General features: G+C 35.7%; 3 protein-coding genes across 7 annotated transcripts; 1 reads left to right on the top strand and 2 right to left on the bottom strand.

The window, feature by feature from the left end:
• The first annotated feature begins 488 nt into the window (after positions 1-488).
• On the top strand, positions 489-10,570 carry LOC141825236 (phosphatidate cytidylyltransferase 1-like). Of its 2 annotated transcripts, XM_074712621.1 has the most exons (13): positions 507-612; positions 2,416-2,542; positions 4,253-4,359; positions 5,147-5,400; positions 5,543-5,694; positions 6,856-6,997; positions 7,787-7,943; positions 8,215-8,262; positions 8,347-8,433; positions 9,012-9,140; positions 9,216-9,272; positions 10,160-10,243; positions 10,320-10,570. In XM_074712621.1, the coding sequence occupies exons 3-13, from the start codon at positions 4,282-4,284 to the stop codon at positions 10,407-10,409; spliced, it is 1,278 nt and encodes a 425-aa protein (XP_074568722.1). In that variant the 5' UTR covers positions 507-612; positions 2,416-2,542; positions 4,253-4,281; the 3' UTR covers positions 10,410-10,570. The 2 variants fall into 2 exon arrangements, with proteins under 2 accessions (XP_074568721.1, XP_074568722.1); XM_074712620.1 differs by lacking the exon at positions 2,416-2,542 and having other exon boundaries at positions 489-612.
• Positions 10,571-11,564: 994 nt separating this feature from the next.
• Positions 11,565-19,497, bottom strand: LOC141824371 (DEAD-box ATP-dependent RNA helicase 37-like). Its single transcript, XM_074711645.1, has 7 exons — positions 19,412-19,497; positions 18,386-19,264; positions 18,229-18,312; positions 14,381-14,623; positions 13,111-13,278; positions 12,671-12,784; positions 11,565-12,281 (listed from the first exon to the last, which is right to left on the bottom strand). The coding sequence occupies exons 2-7, from the start codon at positions 19,172-19,174 to the stop codon at positions 11,778-11,780; spliced, it is 1,902 nt and encodes a 633-aa protein (XP_074567746.1). The 5' UTR covers positions 19,175-19,264; positions 19,412-19,497; the 3' UTR covers positions 11,565-11,777.
• A 1,615-nt stretch (positions 19,498-21,112) lies between these two features.
• Positions 21,113-26,709, bottom strand: LOC141824437 (carbon catabolite repressor protein 4 homolog 1-like). 4 transcript variants are annotated; one of them, XR_012601435.1, is made up of 13 exons: positions 26,622-26,709; positions 26,133-26,517; positions 24,180-24,912; positions 23,572-23,823; positions 23,422-23,508; positions 23,257-23,343; positions 22,810-22,863; positions 22,621-22,712; positions 22,433-22,547; positions 22,207-22,357; positions 21,947-22,100; positions 21,471-21,557; positions 21,113-21,335 (listed from the first exon to the last, which is right to left on the bottom strand). XR_012601435.1 is itself a non-coding variant. In XM_074711726.1 (13 exons), exons 2-12 carry the CDS (start codon positions 26,288-26,290, stop codon positions 21,955-21,957), a joined length of 1,794 nt encoding a protein of 597 aa, XP_074567827.1. In that variant the 5' UTR covers positions 26,291-26,517; positions 26,622-26,709; the 3' UTR covers positions 21,350-21,557; positions 21,947-21,954. The 4 variants fall into 4 exon arrangements, 3 of the variants coding, with proteins under 3 accessions (XP_074567827.1, XP_074567824.1, XP_074567826.1); XM_074711726.1 differs by lacking the exon at positions 21,113-21,335 and having other exon boundaries at positions 21,350-21,557; positions 23,572-23,655; positions 23,737-23,823; XM_074711723.1 differs by lacking the exon at positions 21,113-21,335 and having other exon boundaries at positions 21,350-21,557.
• Positions 26,710-26,915: the final 206 nt, after the last annotated feature.

Genomic DNA, 26,915 nt, shown 5'->3' with positions numbered 1-26,915 from the left:
TTTATTCTCAAATTTTCACGAATGAGACAAGGTCATGGCCCAGCAAGGGCCCATGGATGGTAACAGTTGGATGAGAAATCATAATTCATTTTTAAAAAGCTATTTGGATTTATTAAATCCATATTTATTCATTCGGATTTATTTTTAATTTGCGTATTTCACATATTAATACACGTTTAAAATAAATATGTTCAAACAGAATAAGAATTAGAGACAACTTTTATATAAAATTTAAATCAATTTAAATGATGAGTGAGTTATTAATGATGGGTGTATTTTTTTGAATATTCAAATATATATATATTATTATTGTTATCCTTTATTCCTCTAAGAAAATAAGCTCAAAATGGAAAGTAAAAAAACATTTTTTAAAATATATTTGTGCAAGTTTTCCAATTAGAGGAGGGGCTCAGATGCAAAAAAGCACACGAGCTAAGTGCTGGAATTATTGAAGCTGAGGGGTTACGTGGAATTTGTCCAGTGCTTGTGCTCTTCTCCACGTTTCAATGCCCCAATCGAATCAGAAAACCTATCTCTGCCTCACCGCCTCAGCCCAAGAAGATCGGAGAGCTCGTCTTCTGCCCCGAGGTGGCTCTCCCTGCTTCCGCCGAGGTAAAACTCGATCCACTTGCTGATGCTACTTCGATTTGTATTTCCTTTCGCCGAGATACTTCCGGATAATCCAAATCGCCCGAGCAAGAGGCCTTTCTTTAATCGCTGGGCGACTTCGTACCGATTTCGTTTTAGAATAGTTACTTAAGTTTTTCATGTGTGTTAAGTTTGGCTGGTTAGTAACCCTCCAAAGGCAATCTTTTTAGCCTCTGGGAGTCACTCTCTTCCATGGGAGTTTCGGTTGGAATGGGCATCTGAATTTATTTCTGGTCCGTCGATTAGTTTCCCGAGTTTTGTTAGCTGTGGAAGTCCAAAAAAGACGATCATTTGATGAGAGTTGGACTTGCCGCCATGGACGTAATCACGTAATACATTTTGTAGGAAAAAAATTGTGGATTTAAGGTCAATGACAAAAGATGGCCAAGAGAAATCCATTTGAAGTAAATTGATGATCAACTAATGTAGGGAGATCTGGAGTAGTTGCCTCAGACTTGGATTTGCAGTGGTGCAGTTGAATATAAGCTGAAGCCTATTCGGGAAAGCACTGGAAGAAATGCCCTTTTGTTGCGAAGAATTCTCAGGTAGTAAGAACTCTCTCAAGGAAGGCTTGCTAGAGAAAACACTGATAAAAAGGAAGATGAAGTTCAGTGATAAATGGCAGATAGGGAAGTGAAACTGAGTAGAGATTTCAAAGCAATGATGCAATCACACTCTATCTTAACAAATGGTGATATAGAGACAAACTGCAATTGTAATTTGGATGACTGTGCGTACTACAGGTTAATAATCATTTTCAAGCACATTGATATTCATTGGCAAGCATATATTAGGGTCTACAGATGAAAAACTATAGGAAGTGCCAACTTATGAAAATTTCATTATGTTGATAAAATGCATACCTGAATTTTAATGACTTCAGAATATACTTGTTAATGGGTAGTTATACTAGTTAATTTTGAGCTGATGAAGATTATGAAGCTTCCACCTATTATGTTCATGCTAATGAAATTGTTATATTCATGCATTTTAAATGCAATAGTGCAAGACCACAATGCTAGTATTCCACCTATCAACTACTCTGGAAATAATTATTTATTTTTCCAAAAATCTCAGTAATGAAGTCACCTATCTCTCATACATTCTTATCATCTTGGAAAAGATACAAGAAGTACCTGAATCACTACAAAGAGCAGCAAGTTACCTCAACATTGGCTTTATGTTTTGCTAATCGTAGTCACATCATAATTTAAATTTGCAACTATTGGTGTCTGGAATCTGCAAACTGATTGTTCATACAGTCAATAGACACTTATGATGCATGCATCTCTATATGAGTGACTCATATTTTCAAAATAATGACAATGGTAATCGTCACCTTAGTTTTAAGCTGATGTTGTCTATATGGAAGATGACAATTCTGACATGGTATTATGTCTAAAGAGCTTCTATTTTATAAAGATAGATTCACAGCTAGGTATATATGCGACTGTGTGAATATGGAAGAGAATGAAGACCACTCATGAGCAGGAACAACTACTGTCAAACACAGTATTCATGAATGCAGCTTATGAAACAAACTGTTTCAAATTTTGGCTATATAATTAAACCCAGATACTAAGGAACTCATATAACTTCTTTATCAATTACAGCGTTTGTATTTTTTTTCTGTGAAATTCTTAATTTATAATTTTTTTTGGTAAATATGTAAAAAAAAACATTATGATTTTATAGTTTTTTCCAATTTGACATATACATGTCATATATAGCCTTACTTCAAACGGTTTTTAAATTCATGTGCCGCAGGATAGCATATTTCAGGAACCTTGTGATGCCTAGATGGATCTATGTTTCATCTACTTGGAATGAAACCTATGTTAGAGTGATTATTTCTTCTGCAACAGATTTGTGTCAGCATTTCATCCTTGATGCGGTAACGTTAATCCATGTTTGCATTACAAGCCATACATCACATGGTGAATTGTACACATAGAATGCAATCCATATGAAACAATAGATATAAAAAAATCCAAATCCATTAACAAAAGCAAAACTGAACACCAAAACAACACAGTAAAAAATATTTATATAGTTTTACATTCTTTAATCTAGCAATAAAATGTAAAGTTAAACAATAGTAATAAAATAAATAATATCTATAAATCCTCTAATAAGCAATGTGTCCTAGATGCAAATTGTGCACTCGCTTCACTCTCCTATGGATATCCTAGTGGCTAAAGAGGGCGTTGAGAAGAAAAGTTGTGGAGGATGTTGCAAATAAATTGCGTAGATTCATACTTATGAACTATAATAGAAACATTCATTAGCTAATGTTCAATGATTCTAATGCCTTGCTTCCCTTAGTGCTCAATGTAGCTACATTCCTCAATATAATTACTGCCATCCCTTAGTGCTCAATCTCACTATTATCTGTCTAGCTTCTGAATTTCGTACACATAACATTCATTAACCAACCATGGATGTTGAACCTCTAAATTTCCCCTAAACTCTAACCCAGAGTGATACCTTATCAAGTATGCATTAGCCCAAACACATGTGTCCAACACCTCATACTCACTGCCATAGGGATGGAGGTGGTGTCCTATATATAGATTGTGTGTGGTTTTTGGCCATGCAAGTGTCCCATCTAGTTCCAAATATTTATCCTAGATCATAGGCCATCTAATGGATGGTTCACTATAATATCATGCAAACAACTGATGTTTGCAATGCTTCTACTGGTTATAACATGACTATCATACTGACCTGCATATAACATTCATAACATTTGTCAATATCCGTAATGCACAATATAGTAAATAAATTAGAGAGATATTTCAACAAGATACTACAATTGAACATGGCATGAATAACAAATAAAAGTAAATGGAGTTCAACAATAAGAAGAATGATTCATGAATCATAATCATGCCATAATCATGCCATAAATGACCAATAAAAGTAACTAGAGTTCAATGATAGTAATAATGATTCAAGAATAAGAGTCATAAAAGATAATTTAGCTTTCCTTCTAGAATTTGAATCTTAACATAACCCAGTTCCATAATCCTATAACTTACAATCTTTCTTTTCAGTCACAACTGTCTTCTGTCTAGTTCATTAACCTCCAAGGCTCAAACTAGGTATAAGAATGCACACACTGTTAACATCGTACATCTCAAAACACAACATAGCTCTGATGCACCACAACAATTGTTACATAAGACTATTTACTTTGTTGTGAGTCTCTAGACACATCATCCTACATACAAACACATTCCGATACACAAGATAATATTTCACTACAACACAGCACAAAATTCTTTCTAGTGCTCTGGACATTTCAAATATTTTTACCTATATAATCATACACATCGTTTATTACCTTATATAGTATCAGAAACAGGATTAATGTTTAGTATTGTAATGGGTTATGGATCTGGTAACACTTTTTGTGTAGAATGATCTAGATTCTGGAATTGCTATTCAGAAATCAAGTTTTATTTAGTATGATTTTTCTGGTATTTGTTTGGACTCAAAAGTTTAATTAAGTTGTAGAGCTAATCAAAGATGATTTTTCTAAGCTTTCTTTATCTAGAATATGTCTCTTTCTCGTAGTAACTCTATTCATGCCCATTTTCAGCTCGATAAATTTCAAAGCAACAAGGCCACATGAACCGAGATACCAACTCCAGCAACAGTCCATCAAATTATTTGGGACGGATGCGGCATCGTAAACGCCCTAGTGAGGTCAGCTATGGAATTTTTCGTGTTAACAATTTTTAATACTCTCTCTCTCTCTATTACTAAAAATCCAACAAGGGACAAACTTTAGGTCTACTTTAATGTATGCATACAGTCCAATGGTCTAACTTTTTATTGCCCTTTTTAAAATTTGTTGGATTGCTGTGAATTTTGGGTGATTTCGGTCTTTGTTGTGGGTTTAATCTTAAGTTGCTATGGATTACCCCCCCCCCCCCCCCCCCCCCCCCCCCCCCCAGGTTTCTCCTGATGCAGATAAAGCAAATGGATCAAAGTTGCTTGTTAATGACCTTAATAAATACAGATCAATGCTTGTGCGCACTTGTTCATTAGTGTGGATGATGAATTTTTCGTGTTAACAATTTTTAATACTCTCTCTCTCTCTCTCTCTATTACTAAAAATTGAACAAGGGACAAATCCAATGTTCTAACTTTATGTATTGCCCTTTTTAAAATTTGTTGGATTGCTGCGAAATTTGGGTGATTTTAGTCTTTGTTGTGGGTTTAATCATAAGTTGCTATATGATGAATTTTTCGTGTTAACAATTTTTAATACTCTCTCTCTCTCTCTCTATTACTAAAAATTGAACAAGGGACAAACTTTAGGTCTACTTTAATGTATGTATACAAGCCAATGGTCTAACTTTTTATTGCCCTTTTTAAAATTTGTTGGATTGCTGCGAAATTTGGGTGATTTTGGTCTTTGTTGTGGGTTTAATCATAAGTTGCTATGGATTATGGAGCATTAAGAGGATTTTAATCCCCCTCCCCCCAGGTTTCTTCTGATGCAGATAAAGCCAATGGATCAAAGTTGCTTGTTAATGACCGCAATAAATACAGATCAATGCTTGTGCGCACCTATTCATCAGTGTGGATGATAGCGGGTTTCTGTTATATCATCTACATGGGTCACCTTTATATCTGGGCCTTGATTGGCGTCATTCAAATTTTCATGGCAAGAGAGCTTTTTAATCTCCTTAGACGAGCCAATGAAGAAAGACAACTACCTGGATTTAGGCTCTTGAATTGGTAAGTGTTGATATTTAAAATATTCTTTCTATATTTCATAGGTTTAAACATGACATAGATTTATTTTACTTTATTTTTTCTGTATTGTTAAATGGAGGAAAGTTTGTCACTGATTCCATTTGTTTTTTTATTCATCTTTCAGGCATTTTTTCTTCACTGCCGTATTGTTTACTTATGGACGCTTTCTTAGCCGGCAGCTTGTAAACACCGTGACTTCAGATAAATTATTCTATAAACTTGTCAGTATGGTTATCAAATATCAGATGTTTATTTGTTATTTCCTGTATATTGCAGGTCAGGCCTTTCTTTCAAATTGTTTAGCACAATCTTTTGTCCTTTTATTTTATGTGTTTTATGTTTGTTAGTTAAGAATGTCAGAAAACTTTCGATATTTTGATTGCATTCAGAAAATAGTGCTTTAGAAATTTTCTTCATTAACATTTCTGAATATGTTTCACATTTAATTATATGTAGTGGATAAGTAGGCTATACCAGATTTTGCATAGGAGGACAAATTTATTAGCAATAGCATGATCCAGTAGTCATCTGAGATAATGTCATTTTTCCTCCTGCTCTTGTAATTTTTTATTTTTTTAAGGGTTTTACTTGACTTTGAGGCCGACTCTAAATCTTCCAAAAGAAAGATAAATGAAAGAAGTAACTTGAGAAAACAGTTGTATTTTAAAATTTTATATGGTTAAGAATATTAAAAAAATAAAGCAAGCATTACTGTCCCCAAACAAGAAGGTTTAACTCTAATAAAGGATAAAATGACTAATATACAAATCATGGGAAACATCAATGTTGGTATGGACATTTCTCAGAGGATAAACAGAAGACTTATATATGTTTTGTTAAGATGTGGTGCAACAAGGGATTTAGGGCAGATTCAAGAATGTTTTACTGGCAATAATAAAAGAATATATTTGCTTTAATCAAATAAATTTTCTGTAAGGGGCTTAATAATGGAGAATGACCTATCCAAACAAACTAAATGTTTGGGAACTGGGATATTATAACTTGGTAAGTATGCAAAATTACAGTGAGAAATTTCCATTTCTTTAGTTTTAGTAAATTACATGAACAATGAGCATTAAGAGTAATGGTCGATTACTAAGTTTACCTCTCTGAAACTGCCTGTCTAAGAACCTAGCAGATCATTATGTTTTTCCCTCTCAATTATACTTGGCCATTTTAACACTCCTATAATTGTTCCTTTATTCCTGGACAGTGATTCGTTATCAATTCTTCAGTTGCATCATTGTGAATGTTTGGCAATTTAAGCATAAGTTTTGGTACATCCAACCAATAGCTCAGTGGTCTACAACTAACTTTTCTTGAAATGAAAGATCATTGTTATGAATTTTGTTCTGCTTTTATTTATTGTGTTATTATTATTTTTTGTGAATAATGTTAATGAGAAATGATAACAAGTTTGATTGGATGGTGGCTTAGGTTTTGTGTGGTTTATTCTCACACTTAAAAAGAAAACATACAAGTATCAATTCAGCCAGTATGCATGGACCCATATGATTCTTCTGATGGTATTTGTGCAGTCTGCTTTTGCTGTTGCAAACATATTTGAGGGTATATTTTGGTAAGTGTCTAATTACTCTTTTACTGATCTCCTGTTCTTGACAGTACTTGTTTCAATGTCTTAGTCTGTTCAACTCAGTGGCAGGATATTTGTTGATACAGTTTGGAATAATTTTTACAGTTTTGCCTCTTTATGGGTTGAATGTTGAACCATTGAACTTAATGTTTATTTTCGCAGAGCAAGGTTGTTCAACATAGATTAATACAATATCCATTAAATCTTATGCAAAAAAACTGTTCTTATTTGTTGTCTACCGGCATGTATGGTCCAACACCTATTATTCAGAAAGAACATGTCACATGTGAAACCGAGGTAACCATGAGACTTTGTACAGAGGATTCAGGAAGATAATAGAACTAGAAGAATAGTAAACATTGTCCAGATGGTTTTGGCATCATCATCATTTTTTTGACTTGCCAATCAATGCCATTGGCTACTAATGTGGCAATCATTCTTCTACATGGTGGTGCTCCACAAGATGGTCTTTAATTGCTGAGAATTGGATGAAATGTTTCCTTCACAGCTAATAAACAGATAAATATCATATAGATGATATGCTTTTGTTTTAAATGTATGATAAGGGATCATGATAATTGGGTCTTAGAAACTTGAGCTTTTCATTGATGTTCTTTTATAGTGGGAATAACCAGTTTTACAAATAGTGTGATTGAACTTGTATTGAAACTGCCATTGCTTACTATAGGTTAGCAATTTAAATGCTTTTGTTGCATATGATTTGAATTTGTGGTGTGTAATAAGCTGATGCAGGTTACATTTGGCATTTTACAGGTTTCTCTTGCCAGCTTCTCTTATTATCATCAATGATATTGCTGCATATTTTTTTGGATTCTTTTTCGGGAGAACACCACTGATTAAATTATCTCCGAAGAAAACTTGGGAAGGTTTTATTGGGGCATCTGTTACCACATTGCTTGCTGCCTTTATGGTGAGTACAATTCTCGTGTTTGTTGATCATTAGTTTGATCACCATTTCATCTTTTTTTTATCATGTTATTTTCTTGGTAGTTTATCTCATGCATAAGCTTTGTCTCAATTATTTTGTTTTAGGAAATTCAACAGATGTTTGGTTAATTAATTAGACATTTCCTTTGGTTTTTGATTCTACATGTGTGTGCACGCGTGGAAACTAAGTTTTGTTCTTACTAATAATTTCTAATTTATTTTTTAGTAGTTTTGATGTAAGTTTTCTTTCACAGCTATCAAATATATTGGGCCGCTTCCAATGGCTTACATGCCCAAGAAAGGTAAGTTATTGAATTGAATTTTTAGCCAGTCTCAAATTGATTACTAGTTTTTCCCCTTCTCTTCTAATGGTTGCTGGTTTATAGGACCTCTCGACTGGATGGCTGCATTGCGATCCTGGCCCATTATTTAAGACACAGTACTTTGTAGTGCCTAGATGGATGCATCAATGGGTAAACTTTTAAAAGACTTATATATTTCTTACTATGCATGATATCAAGATTCATTCATTTTTGAGAGAAGAAATGATTAAGTTTTACCTTTTTATTGATTGAATATGTCTCTTCTTCATTTATGATTTAGTTAAACAGCATTCTGCATTAATTTGCCTATTATTTGTTTTTTTTCTTTTCTTTTTTGGACTTACAGTTTAGAGATGTAGATATGATTATTTGTTGTTGAAAATCATTCAGCGGCTACATTGTCAGTGTAGAAATTTATGCAATATATGAATCTTTTCGATTGAGCATTCTAAGTTGGCACTGAATGATTGGTTTATATGCCCCCTCAAATAAAAAAGAATGCACTGACAGATTGCTTTTGAAACTAGAACTTAGGGGATGTAAAACTTAGATCATCGTTGAAATTCCTGGTCCATGTCCAAGGAAACTTTCAGCATTATCTCATCTTCTGGAATAAATAATTACTTATCAGTTTCAATGTGATTGGCAAACATTTGTGTCAGTATCTCAGTAGATTAGTATTATTGCTCTTTTACTATTTTTATGAATCATTTCAATTATTCTTGCAGTTTCCTTGGAAAGAAATAGCATATTTACCAGTGCAATGCCATGCTTTAGCATTAGGCTTATTTGCATCAATAATAGCACCATTTGGAGGATTCTTTGCAAGTGGTTTCAAAAGGGCCTTTAAACTTAAGGTGATATATATATTATTTTGATGCATAAGAGGCCAAGTGTTGAAGAATGAGAAATTTATTGTTTAATATTTCTAGGATTTTGGTGATAGCATTCCAGGACATGGTGGGATTACCGACAGAATGGATTGCCAAGTAAGTCAGTTTGGATTTTGCTAATAATTTTTTGTTTGTGCTTAACCCCAATTTAATTATTTGATATTTATCTATCTCTCAGTTACTTTTCTTCAATCCACCAGTTAACTAGTCAAGCATAGGAATTCCTATTTCTTTGACAAATACTGAACTCTTCACATGCAACCATATATCAATTCTTCACCTGCACCCATAGTAAAATTCAATAAATCAAAGTTTTTTTTTTCTGCAGTGGACAAAACTAGTATAAAGGGGCCTTCACCCAACATGATGTGAAGGGGTTTTCACATGAAATGAATGGGTCTTCACATGAAATGATGTGAAAATCCCTTTCACGACCTCTTGATCTTAATAGATTAAAGGCTAATTAATCCTGGTCATTGCTCAATTAACTATTGTGATTAAGATCCAAAGAATATGAAAGGAGCTTTCATATAAAATGTTATGAAGCCCCCTTAATATTAACTGCCCACTGTATAACACATGATATATGAGGTGCCCGTAATTGATATTAAAATAGTATTAAAATAAAACATTGATATCTTAACGTTAAAAATGTCCAATATGTATAACAAAATATATTAATTCACCAAAGAATATTTATAATCACAGCATGAAGAAGAAAGATACGACTTAAAGGAATTTGTTAGCATTTGTGACCTAAGGAGCTGCTGTTGCTGGCCAAGCGAGAAAACCAAGTGGGAGACAAATAATGATCAGGCAGGACTTGGGAGACATTAGAATAGGATTTTGAATTTTATTAATCAAGTTTTTATCGAATGATAATTGAACCCACTTAGACTGCCTTCCCAGACGACTTAGGATTGTTTGAGCCATTTTCATCATCTATCACTGACATTGCAATTTGTCGTTTCCTGCGATCGCAGATGGTTATGGCTGTGTTTGCATACATATACCATCAGTCATTTGTGATGCCTCAGAGTTTTTCAGTTGACATGATTTTAGAACAGGTATCTTTTATCTATTTATTTATTCAGCTATTCCGATCATTATCTACTCATTATCCTTCTCGTAATTTTTATGCAGATACTAAGGAACCTTTCTTTTGAGGAGCAGCATTTTCTACACGAGCAACTTGGACTTATCTTACAAGCCAAGCAATTGTTGCAAGCCTAGTTTCTTGTGTAGAAAGTACCTTTCTTGTATGTATATTACTATGATAATTGCACTGCTAATTCCTAGGATGGATAATCATAGAGATCAGGTGCATGGCCCTTCTAAACAACACATTGATGTCATGTTTTAAATCTCAAATTTTTGTACCTTCTCTTCCAGCATCTTAAGTAATAGAATAAGGATACACAATCAAATTTGAAATTAACAAATTTTGAACCCCAATAAAGAGGTTTTGTATTTAGCAATTATAACGTTAAGCTACTATTAGCCAATGTGTTTACTATGAGATAAAATATTAGTCCCACTCTATCTTTCTGTGCCAAATGTTTAGGGCCTCTGCTCTTGTGTATCAGGTCCGTTCATCAGTAATATCCCTCGCTATACAAGAACTTAGCTGCTATGGTCAACGGTACAGTAATGTGAAGCAGTTGGACAAGAACTGTCTATGCGGATGGAAATTTAACTGGTCAGATTACCGAAATTTCTTGCAACAAATTTACAAGTGCTAAGAAGATTATCCTTCAGATTGTTCCCAAGAGTTATATCCCTTCTGCTGTGCAATTAGTATCGAGGGGCTAATCCGGATATGTTTAAGAGGTGGACAGCCACAACCAGACTTCCTTTTTCTTTCTGATCTATCAAAATGAGACCAACTGTTCAAACATTTGAAGTAAATTCTGATACCTGTTTTTTAAACTACCAGATAAGATAAAAAAAAGGAACAAACTATTTACAAAATATGAAATCATTTTGTCCCTAAAATAAACGTCTACGAACTCTTAAACCGGGCATAAAGTTGGATATCAACACAAAATAAATTTGGACGAGATTGCCAACATCACAAGCCAGAAATAATTCATAATCCAAAATTAAACTTATCGTGAGATCAAGACAACCTTACAAGCAACAGAGTAAAATGTCTTCGGCCTATTTTCAACAAACAAAAATAAAAAAGAAATAAAAAAAAAACTCAAGATCACCTTTCACTAATAATATTGTAGAAAAATGATTCCCCGTGCAAATGTATATTATTGCACAAAGAACTGATGAAAGCAAAAGGTACCGTTCACAAAATACATTTACCTGACACATTATCTCACTGTGCATTTATTAACGGTTCTAAGAATTTACAAACTCACAGGATGAACCTGAAAATTCAAAAGCCCAAGTCAAGTTTTTGTTAATGAAACAGCCAAGAAACATTCACCATCAAACCATCAATTAGGACCCATGTCTTCCAGCCATCCAATTTGTAAGATAAAATACAACACAGCCACTAAAATTACTCCTAAATAGATCCAACAAAATCTGAAAAGAAAAATTATATTCCTAGAGAAGAGAGGGAAGTTAACCTATGGAAAATGCTTGTTAGTCCCAAGCACTTATGGCTCCTGCACCACTGTAGCCGCCTCCGTATCCTGAAGGTGCCCCAGCTGATCCCCCTCCGTATCCATTACCTCCACTGTAATAATCCCCACCACCTCTATTGTATGAGGAATCTCTCCTAAAGTCACGGCCGCCAAAGCGACCTCCACCAGATCTCCGGTTTCTACCACCGCCACTGCCATAAGAACGAGCTGCTGCATAGTGAGAGAGCCATTTAGGCACCTCTTGGTTTGATTCTTGCATCAACTCGGATAAAGACCTTGCCATGGATGCATTACTATCATTGAAGAATGCTGTAGCAAGGCCTGACTTCCCGGCCCTACCTGTCCTTCCAATGCGGTGCACATAGTCATCAATATCGTTGGGGAGGTCAAAATTAATGACATGTGCTACGTGGGGAATGTCCAACCCACGTGCTGCAACATCAGTAGCAACAAGAATAGGCGTAGCACCACTCTTGAAAGATCGCAGAGCTGCTTCTCTCTCCTGAAAGTAGATAAAACTAACATCAAGCACCTTGTGAAACCAACACAGAAACAGTTTTGGAATATGATAAATTCTTCTATATCCATCTCAACAGAACACAATCATTAACCATCATGTTTATATGCAGCTGATTACAAGGCAAATAAAATTCTAAGGAACGAACTTCATTGGATTCATTTCATCTAATACAATTTACATAATTTGTATTTTACTTATATCAATGAACCATCCACACACACAAAAAAAGACCAAGAATTGATTTTATAAATTGCAAGAAAAGAAGAAATCAGCAAAAGATTATCAGTTTCATAACACTAAATTAACTACTTGAAATGAAGGGAAAATAAAGACAACTATGATCTAATTATTCAAGAAGTGGATTTAACTACCTGCTGAGTCCTATCTCCATGAATTGTGGTTGCTGGAAATGCATTCATACACAACCAGCGTTCTAATGAATCGGCTCCTCTTTTTGTCTCCACAAAAACCAATGTTAGAGCATGCTGCAGAATGGAAAAAGTTAGCAAATATTCTCACAACTAGTAGCAATGACAGACAAATATAGAGTAACTCAACAATTTAAGAAGAAAAAGGACAGCCCGGTATACAAAGCTCTCGTCAATATAAGGTCTCGGAGAAGGGTCTATTATAGGTAGTCTTACCCTGTTTTGCAAGAGACTGTTTTCAAAATTCAAACCTATGACCTCTAGGTCACACAACAACAACTTTACCGTTGCCACAAAACTCCCCGTTCTGAGACTCGAACCCGTAACTCAGCAATTTAAGAAGAATAAAACAAAGTTAAATTGAAATATAGGTTGAGTCTTACTTTTCCATGGGCACCAGTATCTCTTTGGGCATGAAGAAGATCCATAAGGTAGCTTCTTTTGTCCGAATCAAGTACAAATTCCACTCTTTGAACAATCAAATCGGTACTTGAACCAACTCTTCCAACCGCAAGGAAGATATAGTTATAAAGGAAATCAGAAGCCATTCTCTGCAACTCAAATCAATGGAAACTTATTATACAAATTAATTGCATCCAAATTGAAGAAGATAAAAAATGGAAAGAAGACAAGAGACTTAAAGACAACCAATGTGAAAAAACAGATATAGCTACAAGAAAATAGGATGGCAATAAGTATTTGAACCCGATAATTGAGTATCCAAGGTAGCCGACCTATTTAAATTGAGTTGAAGTAACCAATAATACTTATACAAAATGATAATAATGATAATAACATATAATAGTAGAGCTGCACAAGATAATAGATTGCACTCAACTTTCCAATCATTTTGATTTGAAATGGAATTCCATAATGCTAGCTTTTCCATAATTGCTATTAGCATATGACATCGTAGTATAATTAAACAGTGCTTATTCCACCTGCTAGATTGTAAAAAATTTGAGATACCCAAACTATTAATATTTTGTAGTAATCATCGATCTCTTTTTATTTAAACTAACCTCACTGTGAGGATAACCAGCTCCACATCAATGAACACAGAAATAATGAAGATTTTCCTGAAATAAGTTAGCAACTTTCCAGAAAATGTGTGCCATGAAAATAATACTCCTATCATGAAAAATATTCTACAACACTGATAATACTCCACATGCAATTTTCATGTCTCATAAGCATCAATGTGAATTTAAACTTCAGTGATTATTTTTTTAAAAGGTAACAGTAGTCCACCTGTTATATATAGGAAAAGACAGACATGAACAACATTGTCACATTCTGAAGCAGAAATTGTTGCACTAAAAACTTATGATTAAAAATCTTCCTTAACAGCTAACATTTTAGAAAAGAGATAAGCCAGTCAAATACTAAGATGCTACCAAAGCACAAGTCATGAGTTCCCAGCCATCTACTGTCCTATCAATTGTTATCATTTAATCACCCAATATAGGCTTGTTAATGCAGATCCGTCATCTTATCTTACAGTGCCTTGCAATTGCAATCAGGTCCACAGTTCAAGATCATTCCAGCTTGATCAAAAACTGAATGTTTAAGATCCACAAACTTTTCAACTTTAAGGATTCAATTGCCACATTTCAGTGACCAAAATGATTAATTTAATAGAAAGAGAAAAACCTGTATCTCCTTTGGGAATGTGGCACTGAATAACATAGTTTGCCTTTGACCTCGTGGAGGCATGTCTGTCTGCTCAACAATTCTTCGAATTTGTGGCTCAAAACCCATATCCAGCATCCTATCAGCCTCATCTAGGGCCAAATATCTAATATGTTGAAGTGAAACCCTGGCTCTCTCCAACAAATCTACCAGACGACCAGGAGTTGCCACAAGAATGTCAACGCCCCTTTCTAAGTCTCGCAACTGCAAACACAAATCATATAAAAAGTTTAGTGACATTAAGGAATAGCATGAATGTTAATAATCGCATGAATGTTATTCCACCATATTTATATACATTGGAGGAAATGAAAGTTAGATATAAGATTTTTATTGAGTTTATGTCCAATATCTCAACATTTTATTTTTTTTCCTTTATTGTAAAAATGGATGCTATGACTGCACTTAAAGCTACAATCATCATCACACAAGAAAATCACACTCTAGTTCAAAATTAAATCTTTTGGGCATCACCAATTAGACAAGTAGTCCATAAGTACAATCAACATTTGTAAGGGATATGACAAGACACCATAGAAGTATTCACTTAAAAGATCCAGAATGTTCTTTTTCTTCATCCAATTTTGAATACGCGACAACCACCATCTTAACTCTTTTATCTCCTTCCCTTTTTTGCTGAGTATGCTTATTTTTCAAACTCTTTTCTTTCCTCTTCTGTCGATAAGTTTCATGTTAAAAGTATTAAAGTAGCATATTTTACCTTGTGAAAACTCCTGATTCAAAAGAACCATGGTATGTTATTCACCTCTTACTTTCTATGTTTCGACCAAATGTCTAAAGATAGATTGCCCATGGACCTTGTCTGGCCAGAAAAAGCACCAACTTCTATCATAATGGGATCATTTCTCATATAAATAAACATCCTTCTCAGATGGTATTTTGTAACTGACTTAACAAAGTATAAATTTACAAATAAACAGCTCAGATGGCATAATCGAAGTACAAATTTTATAATTGATAAACCCCAGAGACAATTTTCTCATTTACTTCAGCAAAAGGTGGAATCCGCCACCCCAGCGGCCCTACACGGTCAATCTTATAACTATCTGTGAGGAGATAAATCGGGAAGCTGCAGTTGGCCACTACGAGGAGGGCATTGTCTCGGCTTTGCCAAGATTCGACCCTTACCCACTTCAGCAAGTCTGCCCCACAGTAACCAACTCAACCATGCCCCGGGAGCCAGTTTTCTCATTTACAATACAATACAAGGATACAATTAACATGCAAATGGTCTATACTTATTATTGAAAAATTAAGAGCGCACTTGGATAAAAAGAGTAAACTTGGATTTCATTTGAAAGATGTTAAACTGAAATTCATACACCTGACCATAGGCTTGCCATAAAAGATTCAACAAAAGGTTTCGTGCAACTAATCTTAAGAGAACATCAACCGCATCTCTCATCCAGAACCAGAAGCTAACAACAAATAAAAGAACATGAAGAATGATATATCTGGTATCTGTAATTGTTTTAATTTCTGATACTCAACCTCTCCATTTACACTCTCAATATTTGTGTCAAACACCTAAAATTCACAACACCAACACTCCAAGTTACAGACACTCCCACTAACCAGGCGTAAAATTAGAAGAGGTCTTTATTGTGCCGGCGCTGTGCCGGTGCCGGTGCCGCGTCGGAACGAGATTTTTCGTGCGTACCTAGATCTGCACTCAATATCAAATACTCTTACTGGAGGCCAAGTAACATAGTTTCCAACAACTACTCACCAAAGTGTGAATCAGGCTACATTGTTTATACAGGCTGAATTGTACCTGTAACTCTAATATGAATATTACAGTTAAATATATTCTTTAATGTAGTGTTGTAAATGGCGGTGGGTGATGGTGGGGCGGTCAATGACCGCTTACCGCCTATGCGGTGCCTCATCCACCAAGGCAATTGAATTTTTTTTACTATTTTTTTACATAATATTATAATAGTCATCAATAATTAAATAAAAGATAAAAAATTTAAAAAAACTTATTATAAAATATATTAATTAAAAGTCTAAAAATAAAAAACTTAATCTAAATATTTTTTAAAATAAATTTTTAAATAAACAAATATATATATATATATATATAATTAATAGGATAATTTTATTAGGCTTTAATAATCTATTTAAATTATCTCAATCATAATTAGGAGTTGATTAAAATTATTAATGTAAAGTTTCAATTAAATCCTAAGTTAAAAAAACTGTGTTCACCGTTTTGGCTTCGATGTTTCTTCAGCTTCGAACCCATCGCCAAACCATGGCAACACGTTCGGACGCATCGCTTGAGCTCGGCGACGAGTCCCAAACCTTCATCTAGGCCCGGTGGCGAGTTCAGATTCATTGCCTGAGCCCGATGACGAGCCCAATGACGAGCCCGGAAGCATCGCCCGAGCCCAACGACGGGCTCAAATTCATCACCCGAGCTCGACGACGTGCTGGGACACGTTGCTACGGTTCGGCGACACGTCCAAAGTTGAAACGCCGAAACTAAGAGTTAGGTTTTTGGTTTGTGACGACAGCAGCGACGAGCAATAGCAACGGTTCAAGCTGAAGGTGACGGAAGGAGTTGAGTTGTTTTGAAATCACTAACGCGCCGTAAAGGTTTTTAAACCTAAGTTGACTTTGACCGCTGCCTAAACCACCGCCTTTCACAAATGCAGTGCGGTTGAGGTCCGCCTCCTGCCTAGGTGGCCTCCTCAAACACCATTTAGAACACTACTTTAATGTGGAATCATTGATTTGTATCAACTTTGAAATCGAACATTGAGGCATTAACTAATGACTTTGAATGAATGAAAGTCTAACAAAGAGGGAGAAAATTTAGTCAGTAAAGGTCAGAATGCATAGCTGTTTGGCCTATCAGAACACAAAGAAAAGTAATGCCTAGATATCAGAATTTAGAGACCACAGGGACATGGTGATAATAGTTTCAAGTTTTACAACTATTTTGAATCTTCAAATAAGCATTACATATTTACATACTGCAAATGCTTTGTAAATGGAGGTTGTAATGAATTATAAAATAGAAACTAGCCTAGATCTAAAGAAAAGAAGCCACAACAAAAATATTTTTACCACAATATTCAGTAACAAAGTCCATCTATTAAATCATATATTTCTCTTCGCCAAGGAATGAAAAAGCTTTTAGCAGTTGCGACCAATGCAGATCAACACATGGATCTGCAATTTCTTATATATTGACTCTTTCAGTATTTTTCTTCATTTTTAGTTACGTAGTTTTCTTCATCTTGTTTTTTTTTTGTTTTGAACACATGATTTTTATCTAAACTAAAATTTACATATTGGACAATTTTGACTGCAATGGCCTGCAATCTCTTCACTGACTTAGTATTGTCCAATTTGACTACTAGATAGGAAAAGTCCCATGTTTGGAACCTTGGAATTACAAGGTCAGGGATCTAATGGAAATGCTGAAATTACAGTGTCACTTAAACAAAGAGACCTAATTGTTTAGTATCTTCGAGAACCCCGTTTTATTATTTTTATTATAATCTTATACTGTAGTATAAACAGGCGTCAAGAATGGGGTCTATTTTCTCATATCTATTGTTGTTAGCAAACACAATTATATGTATGCTAATATGGTAAGGCATGAATTTTTGAACCTCTCACGTAATGTGTCATCAGAGGATAGTTTTCTTTTCCCACAGTGAAGCAATATAGAGGTATAATTAATGTAGTTTATCCTTTGGCTAGGTCGGTGAAACAAGCTACATTCAACCTCAAGTTACCGAAGGAAGTGTTATCAAAATAAATGGAAGAATTACCTGTTGATGAATAGGAGCTCCGCCATAGGCAACAACTACCCTTAAACCAGTCTGGAAAGCAAATTTCCTGGCCTCCTCATGTATCTGTGGAGACAAAAATTGAAGTTAAGAGACCCATCAAACAAGGTAAAAGCCCATTAAAAATCAGATGACATACTTGAACAGATAGCTCACGGGTAGGGGACAAAATCAAAGCCAACGGGAAAGCAGTCCTTGATCCTCTTTGCCTTGGTCCTGGGGATCCCCTCAGGATTGCACTAATGATAGGAAAGCAGAAGGCCGCTGTCTTTCCCGATCCTGTCTGAGCGCAGGCCATGAGGTCCCGTCCTGCAAGCGAAATAGGTATTGCATGGCGTTGGACAGGGGTTGGCTTCACATACTTGCATCGCCTGATGTTCTCATTAAGTGCATCTCCTAAATCAATTTCAGCAAATGTGTTCACTGGCAGGGGCACATTCTCACCGCTGGTCTCAATTGGGATGTCTTCATAAGCATCAAAATTGATCCCTGAATTCTCCTGGCTATTGAATGCAGCCTCAGCGGTATCATCATCGTTTGCAAAAGGGTTTGCCTCACGCTCCCTGCGGTCCCACCCAGCACCTCTCGAGTTCCAGCCGCCACTTCCACCTCTCGCGCCACTAGGGCTAGGGCGAACCGAGTCACGAATAGGACCACCACTCCGGCGGCTTCCGCCAGCATCTGAGGCAACAAAGGAAGGAGGTTGCCTGATGCCTGAAGGACCGTCAGCAATAGATGGTGCCGGTGCTGCTGGGGCGGCAGAGGACTCAGAAGACTGCTGACGGTTGCGAAGATGAGGAGGAACGTAGGCAGCGCGACCACCGCGCGAGGGAGCAGCACCACCGATGGCAACGTTGTTAGGGGAGGCACTAGTCACGGCCGCCGAGCTTTCGGCGTTCGCAACTGCATCAGCCCATGATGTTCGCATAATTCAGGAAGCAAATCCCGATCTATACCGCCCAAATCAAGAAAATTATCAGATCGACGCAACTCTTGATCCAGAACCCTCGATCGAACCCTTGCACCCCCAAAAAAAAAATCAAGATCAATTTCTCTCCGCCGAATGCACGCGATAATTTAGAAAAGCAGCAGCAATCGAAGAAAGAACAAGCATTGGTAAGAGAAGAAGAGAGAACGCAAGAAATCGCTCAATTGAGAATAATACCTAGATAGATGGAAGCAGACGTCGTCAAGGAATTGATAGAATGGAAAAGGAACCAGAAACCCTAGTTTTACACGGGAACGCGTGCGCTGAGATATCTCAGGTGTAATTGTTCTTTTTTTCTTCTTTTCGGTATATCTAGAGAGGGCTTTTTTTTTATCATCAAATTACAAAATTGCCTTTTTATTTTGAATGTTTCGGCATTTTTTTTCCACATATGAGAAAATGATAATTTTTTATATTTTTGTGGGCTTGTAATATCTAATGCTTATATTTGTTTAGATGCAAAAATATCCAGATGAGTATATTATTGAAAAATTAGTATAGAATTATTATAGATTTTTATTATTATTTAACTGTTATGTTTTTTAAATAAAAAAATGATAAATCCTTGGGATGGTAGATTTTTTAAATCAAGACCATGTCACGAAATAGTTAATTAAAGTGACTCCAATTGATAAAGCCCCACCAATCAATTACCGAAGGTAACATCAACAAATAAGAGGCCTTAGGGTGGGTTATGTAAATGGGGTAAAATTAAATGAGATTAAGAATGAATTATAATTGAACGAAAGAAAAAAAGAGAATAACATATTTTATTTTTTTTATTTGGTTGTGAAAAATAAAAAATTCTATAACTAGTAGAAGTTAAAGTTTCAATATATGATTTAACCTTCTGTTTGTCTAATTCTTTCTCTCAACCAAAGAATACATGGTTGATTTGATTTCAATTTGAATCGTCTATAAGACACTCAATTCAGTCGAAGCACGACTTGACTGATCTACTCAACATGTTGAGCATACTTAGTTTACTATCTTTTTGACCAATTTGGCTTGACTAGCTCAAACTATCCATCCTACTTGACTAGTTGACAATCTAACTAATTTGCATAGTTCATTTGATTCGCTTGGCTCAAAAAGACATAGGAAACACTGTGCCCCTGTTAAAGTGGTCCTGAGCCCGTTTGCCCAGTTATTTAAAATCATACAAAATAGTTTAATAAATATTAGAATTAAAAAAAAATACAAACATACAAAACTTGATCAAATCCCCAATTTTAAATATTATTTTTATTTTTGGAAAATCAAAAAGATAAAAATTAGCATTATTAAAATTGATATTTATAAATAAGATATCTAATGAACTCTACAAGCACCAGGCTCGGCTCAGTTTCTGTTAGGAGTTTAACAACTAGGCACGTGATTTAAAATTTGTGCATTCTTTTTTTCATCTATATTTATTTAGTTTTAGTAAATTAAACACATTTAGAATTAATGTAACATTAATAGTTAATCAGAAGTGATCAACAGTCAAGTTGTCCAGATTTAATCATTTCCAAATCCAATTCAATCAAATTCCCTAATGATTCAACCATACTAATTTGTGATCCAAAACTTTTCCAATTCTATTACGTTCAATTTTTAAACTATACACGACCCTGGTGTACATGAGATACAGATTAATAAATTAACAAACCATGTACTTTGTATCATGGAACCTTCACTAGTGACAATCGAAACGGTAGAATTATCAACGTGAATCGACTCTTTTCAGCCAACCAGTAACTTTAAAATAAGACCAAAGCAATCGGCTACGCCAGTCAATCCAGGAGCCAAACACCAAACCAACATAATTGGATCATTAAAAAAAAACTGAATCGACCGATGCGTTTTCAAGAATAGTGCCTATAAACTTATCACAGTACGCACACTACAAACTACGAAATGCAAGTGTCAGTATATCTTTTTAGAGAGCAAGACTGGACCAAACTATAATAGAAGCGAAAAGACGTGCACAAAATGGTCAAGCCAAATGAGCAAGGCTACTATAATAGAAGCGTATTGGTGTTCAAAACTAACACGTGATAGCCATGAACTTGTATTTTGAATTTCCTAAATCCGTGGTTTTCGTCAGTATGGCTGAATCCTGTTGAAAAGGAGTTCAACAAAATGGAACATATTTGTGGAATTAGCTATCAAACAGTACAATGGTACATGTAATTGATATAGATGAGCACACCATGGTACATATCCGTAATGACCCGTGGAAATAAATATCTACCTCCTTTGGAAAATTACCAGGTGACAGGCTTCTTGATTTACCATCTCTTTTGTTTAACACAACAGACAACAAATGAAACCAAACAACCTGAATTGCAACGAAAAGAAGTTAAGACTAGAAATGTGATTGCAAATTTATGACTAGTTCAAAGTCCAATATCAATTGTATTCTACAGGGGGGGGGGAAAGTTAAGCAATTTCAAATTAAAAAGTATTACGTTGCAACAAAAGGTACAAGATGAACGTGCAGTCAGCAATACAATTTGATAGTTTGATACTTCTAATACTGTATCTAAAAACAGAACATTAATGATAAATAAGAAAGACCAAAGTAACAGGGGGGGGAGAGGACCATCTCTAAAGGCTATCTATTAATTTTAGGGAGATAATACCCTAGTTGATTTCAGTATAAATGCAAAGAACACAAGTAATTAACTATTGGTAATCGATATGGTAAAACATAGCAAGTATACTTACTACTTGTTTTAACGTCTAATTCTAGGCGTGCACCTAAATTCTGCTAGCAATGCTATATGATCCGATGACCATTCAGGAGAAGGAATAGCAGTGTTCTTGCGTAGGTTTTCCTCATCCAATAGCTCCAACAGGGATTCCACTGACAAAGAGTCCGCTAAAAAGAAAAATTAAATTAAATTAAAGAAAAGGTACCAAAATAAGAGGTCTGAACAAACCGAGGATTGACTTCCTAGATCCAATATCTGGGAAAAGATGAATACCAGTGTAAAATATGTAATCAACAGTGCCAACAAAATCCCTGGTACAATTTGTAAACAGAGGTTCATGTGTTGTTGCATCCACTCTCCTCCTCTGTTGATCTAATCCAAGGTTTACTCCTGCCATTCTTGCAAATGATGAGTATGCACTAACCTATCAAATGAACTACACATGTTAAAATAACAATAAAAAATCTAAACATTCACAAGATGCAATAAAAAAATATACCAATGGTAGTTGATGAGTTATCTTGTGTGTAGGGTGCAAAATCCCCAAGGGATCCACGGCCAAGTCTGGATGCAAATGCTCAATTTTTCCACTCGCCAGTAAGGCATGAGGAGCGCTGCTTTCAAAAATTATTGCTTATTGTTCTACTCGTACAAATGAAGAACTAAGGAAACAGGAAAGGTGCAAACCTCCCCGGTACAGAGTTAAAATCTCCACAGACCAGCATAGGAATATCCGCACTGACAGCAATTTTCTCCAGACCCTTTAAGAGGGTATGTACCTGAGAATAGATCAACACAATAATACTTAGCATTGTTTTTCAATAGCTCAAGAGATGCAACAATGATCCAACAAAAGTTAGCAGGACAGAAGGAAACCTGCCACAGTTTAACATCCTTGTGCTCATGATGGACATTTACATGGGTGTTTGCCTGCAAGGATGACAAAGAATGATTAAAAAAATATCCAGAAGCTTATATGTCAAGAGATTACAAGAAAGCATATATCACATTCGTGATTGCAACAAACAAACATGTGGAAACAGCTAGGCCAAGACTTAATGGAGACAACTTTTTCAAGCCATTGAAAAGCAAAAAACCAGTGAACCAATTAAACAAATCACCTCTAGATTGGAATTAACAAGCAGAAAATCAAGGTAAAACTTCAATGGAAAGAAACAAAGATTGATAGGCAAGTCTAGGCATGGTCACAAAAAAATTAAATTTTCCCACAAAGTTCAGGTAAAACATATTCATCAGTAGAAAGAAACGCAATGCATTTTATGTGCGCTGCTTTAGAGAGATCCAAAGAACAAGAAAACTCACAACGCAAATTAGCTGCCTTTTTACAGGATTATCAGTGCCATAGTTACTAAATTTTGCTTCCAGGACCACAATCAAAGCAATGTTATCCTACAAATAGAAATAAAGATCTACAAGGATTAGATAATAGAAATCAAACAAACAATGGATAAAGAGCTAACTGGCAACCTTTATAAGACGGCTTAAAGCAACTTTCTTCTGACCAGCTTGAATTGCAACATCTGTCAAAGATTGTGCGGCCTTGTTGAACTCAACCTGGATACAGATTTTTGCATTAGACCGGATCAACTAAAGATGAATAGTGAAAGTTGTTGCTACCTCATATTTTTTGACGTGTGAAAACCTATCCCTGCGGAAAAATGTAGCACAACCATCAACAATGTCTGGATTGCCGCTATACACCTGGATCAAAGGTAGTGTTAAAAACGGTACTAAAGAAAGAACATGGAAATTTTTTGAAAAAAAATCAATGTGAAAGCATACCTCTGAGGTTTTTTTCTTGTAAAGTGCTTGATATCCGTGTTTGTCAAGTTCTGGGGCAAAAAATTCTTCAAAATGGTCGTTTTGGACCTACAAAATACTTATACCATGATCTACATCTCAAACTAAATTAAGGGATCAATACACCACACACATTTAAACATTGATCAATCCAAAAAAGCACGAAAGCAGCAAATATCCTAACATAGTAATAGCATTGCAAGAATCCTAGCGGTGAAAGAGGGTTTAAGAACAAAATTTTGACTATATAATCTAAGACATGCAAAGGACAAGTTTTTATTACTGTATACTGAATAGTCCATTGATACAAACCACAACAAAAACAATAGCTAGATGAACCCAGAATATATGAAAATATCATCAAGTTTTGCAAAGATTAGCATTTCTCTCTAACCTAACGAAGAAAGCCAATTTGAAATATGTACCTCTTGGAGACAAATAATATCAGCATGGTAACCAATAATTTCCCGTAACAAATTTTGCCTCCGGTAGGGCCATGAGAGAGCCCATGTTGGGCAGTAGCTGTATGCCTCATTTGTGGCACACACATCAGAGAGAATGTTGTATGAGAGAACAGAAAATGTCCCAGAAGATGTCCGTCCATCTAGATCTAATTGCCCCAATAGATCTCCATTCACAGGAATCATTCGACGTGGAGTAGGTGAAGGGGCTGGAATTACTCGTGATGTCGAAACGGTATTGACATTTCCAATATTTGATCTTGTCTCCGCATCGATCACAACGCATTCAAACTTAAGAACATGGTTAATATCTTCAGCTGTGGGTGTGTATGTCCTAGAAAGACTAACTTCAGACCATGCTTCTCCATTTTTGTCAGCAACAGTTGTAGGATACACAGACAATGAACCAGAATTTGATGTAACACCAGATAAACCAGAAGCAAAATTACCAGATCCACTACCATTTAGACGTCCAAACACCTCTTCCTCTTCAGCTCCATTTTCAGTTTGTGTTTTTTTAGCCCGTTCATGCAATGCACGATGATGCTGCCAAGCATCAGAGAAGCACCTGGGACTACAATGATAACTTTTGGTAATAGGCACCTTCTCCTTTAGACAAACCAAGCATTGTAGAGTTGCAGGCTCAGTTGGATGTACACTGCATATGGCAACCTTCTGATCACCTAAATTTCTGTACCTGCAACAAGAATTAGTTACATAAGGGGAAAAGGTAATTTGGAAAAAAAGAAGAGAGGACAAAGAATAGTTTGTACAGATCGACAAATTAGAAGCCCAAATTAACAAATGTATTTTATGTATTGCACAAAGTGAAAGGAAAATTTACTTAAAACATAAAAGAAATGTGCAATATTTTGGGCCTTGGATAATGAAATATGACTAAATCGACCTTTGATCATTTGTGTCATAGGTAAAATTGAGAAAATGTCCAAAGTTTCACTATTACAGATATGATGATATGCAAGGATTTAGCAGAAAATGGATCGAGAGAGCCCCGAATTAACAAAAAAAAAAAACCATTACTAGAATAAAGATCACATCCTAACTCAACAAAGATACTGAGAGATAAAGCATAACAACAAATAAAGAGAAACAATTACTCTATGTATTATCCTTTAGAATTCAACATGTATACATAATAGTGAATTTGAGAGCAAAATATTGAGACATTTTCTTGTGAAAGAAACAATCATTCAGTTCCTATATTTCAGGAAGTGAGACTTCAATAGGAAAAATAAAAATGGGGTTTTCCCCTTGTTAGCTCAAAAAATAAAGAGCTAGTGCATTTCAAAAAGAAAATTTAAAGGATACTTTGAGTAACAAATTAGAAGCACAAAAAGTACCTTCTCAAAGATTCATAAAATAGAAGTTTCAAAAAAGTATGAGAAGAAATCATATTGGAAACAACATTCAAAATCACACCAAAAATACTCATTTAAGCATTTCATTCATAAGTAAAGGCAATAAGAAAGAAAAAAAAAGAAGACAGATTGTACCAAATTTGAAGCATCTTTGATACAAATGTGCTAAAATTTCATTGCAGTACTTTTGCAGCCTGACTAATTTTGTCACAAAAACATCTGATTCAAATATCTAGAGTCAATTACTAGCCCTAGGTATCCAACTAGGAAATACTTCATCTTCTGAGAAACATGCAGATAAAACAAAACATGATAAAATCCTACAGAAAAATGATTTATCATAATCACAAATGTGTCACAATAACTAGTAATTAAGAAACGAGTGTGCAATTCAGGAACCAAAATGTCATGATTCACGTGAAAAGACAGACTCAAAAGATTGTTTTATGACTTGGATCAAACTCGAACAAAAAAAATAACAATAAATGGACACCAAGTGGTGGATGATTTAAAGAAAGCAAACAAAATGGCCACTCACCACCTATATCTCATGCAGTATCCATTGAGCGGGGCAGACTCGGGTACGTCATCATTCGAGATGGAGCCATCCGGCCGGCGCAATAGGACATAGGGCGTGATTTCGCAACCTACGACGGGGATCTCGGACGGAAGATGAACCCGGAGCACGGTCAGCATACTTCCGCAGCGTCCAATTCGTCCCTCCCGATCCCAAACCGTAGTATCAAGACCTCGTCACCGACCTTGGAGTGCGATCTCGCTGACTCAAAGCTGATTCCAGACAGGCAACAGTGGTGGCGGCGGAAACGGCGCGGATCCGCCATCACCCGACGTTAGCTTCCGCCAGGATTGACCACCTGAAATCCACGACCTATAAATCAGGCGTAGCTCGAGTGCGCGAAAACCTACAAAAATAGACCAACGCATGGATGATTCACGAAACAAACCGATACTAAGGAACGAAAATCGATCGATCTACGCTTGAAAATCTTCAAGCAAGGGGGCGTACGTGCGACGACGGAGATCCGGGCAACGGAGAGGAGAGGGGAGTTGGGATTAGGGTTCGGGTGGAGAATGGCGAAGAATGCGCGGCGCTGCGACAGAGAGGAGCATTAAAGTAATTTCACCAGACACTGATTTATTAGCATCTGAATAAGCCACCCAACCGCGTACCTGTTTTTTCGTCGGAGGGACTGGTGGGGTCATTAAGATCTCGTGCGATAATTGGTGAGGATCAATCTGGGCTAAATACTTCGTACTGCTTTCGATACCATCTTCGTAAAACATAACACACGGAAGTAAA

This window comes from Curcuma longa, chromosome 3 (assembly GCF_044706935.1).
Source record: "Curcuma longa cultivar G26 ecotype Majalengka, Jawa Barat chromosome 3, ITB_CL_G26_1.1, whole genome shotgun sequence".
NCBI lineage: Eukaryota > Viridiplantae > Streptophyta > Magnoliopsida > Zingiberales > Zingiberaceae > Curcuma > Curcuma longa.
Note: the sequence above shows the minus strand (reverse complement) of the source record. Positions and strands in the feature narration are given on the sequence as shown.

Bases quoted from the DNA above. Each gene is read 5' to 3' on its own strand.
- LOC141825236 (XM_074712620.1), top strand. From the start codon at position 4,282: ATGAACCGAGATACCAACTCCAGCAACAGTCCATCAAATTATTTGGGA. The intron at 7,944-8,214 runs GTGAGTACAATT...TTTCTTTCACAG, and splicing joins CATTGCTTGCTGCCTTTATG to CTATCAAATATATTGGGCCG. The intron at 8,434-9,011 runs GTAAACTTTTAA...TTATTCTTGCAG, and splicing joins CTAGATGGATGCATCAATGG to TTTCCTTGGAAAGAAATAGC.
- LOC141824371 (XM_074711645.1), bottom strand. From the start codon at position 19,174: ATGCGAACATCATGGGCTGATGCAGTTGCGAACGCCGAAAGCTCGGCG. The intron at 18,313-18,385 runs GTATGTCATCTG...TTGTCTCCACAG, and splicing joins CCCGTGAGCTATCTGTTCAA to ATACATGAGGAGGCCAGGAA. The intron at 13,279-14,380 runs GTTTTTCTCTTT...TTTGAGTTGCAG, and splicing joins CATTCCCAAAGGAGATACAG to AGAATGGCTTCTGATTTCCT.
- LOC141824437 (XM_074711723.1), bottom strand. From the start codon at position 26,290: ATGCTGACCGTGCTCCGGGTTCATCTTCCGTCCGAGATCCCCGTCGTA. The intron at 23,344-23,421 runs GTTGCCAGTTAG...TTCTATTTGTAG, and splicing joins CTTTAAGCCGTCTTATAAAG to GATAACATTGCTTTGATTGT. The intron at 22,864-23,256 runs GTGAGTTTTCTT...TCATCCTTGCAG, and splicing joins AAAGGCAGCTAATTTGCGTT to GCAAACACCCATGTAAATGT.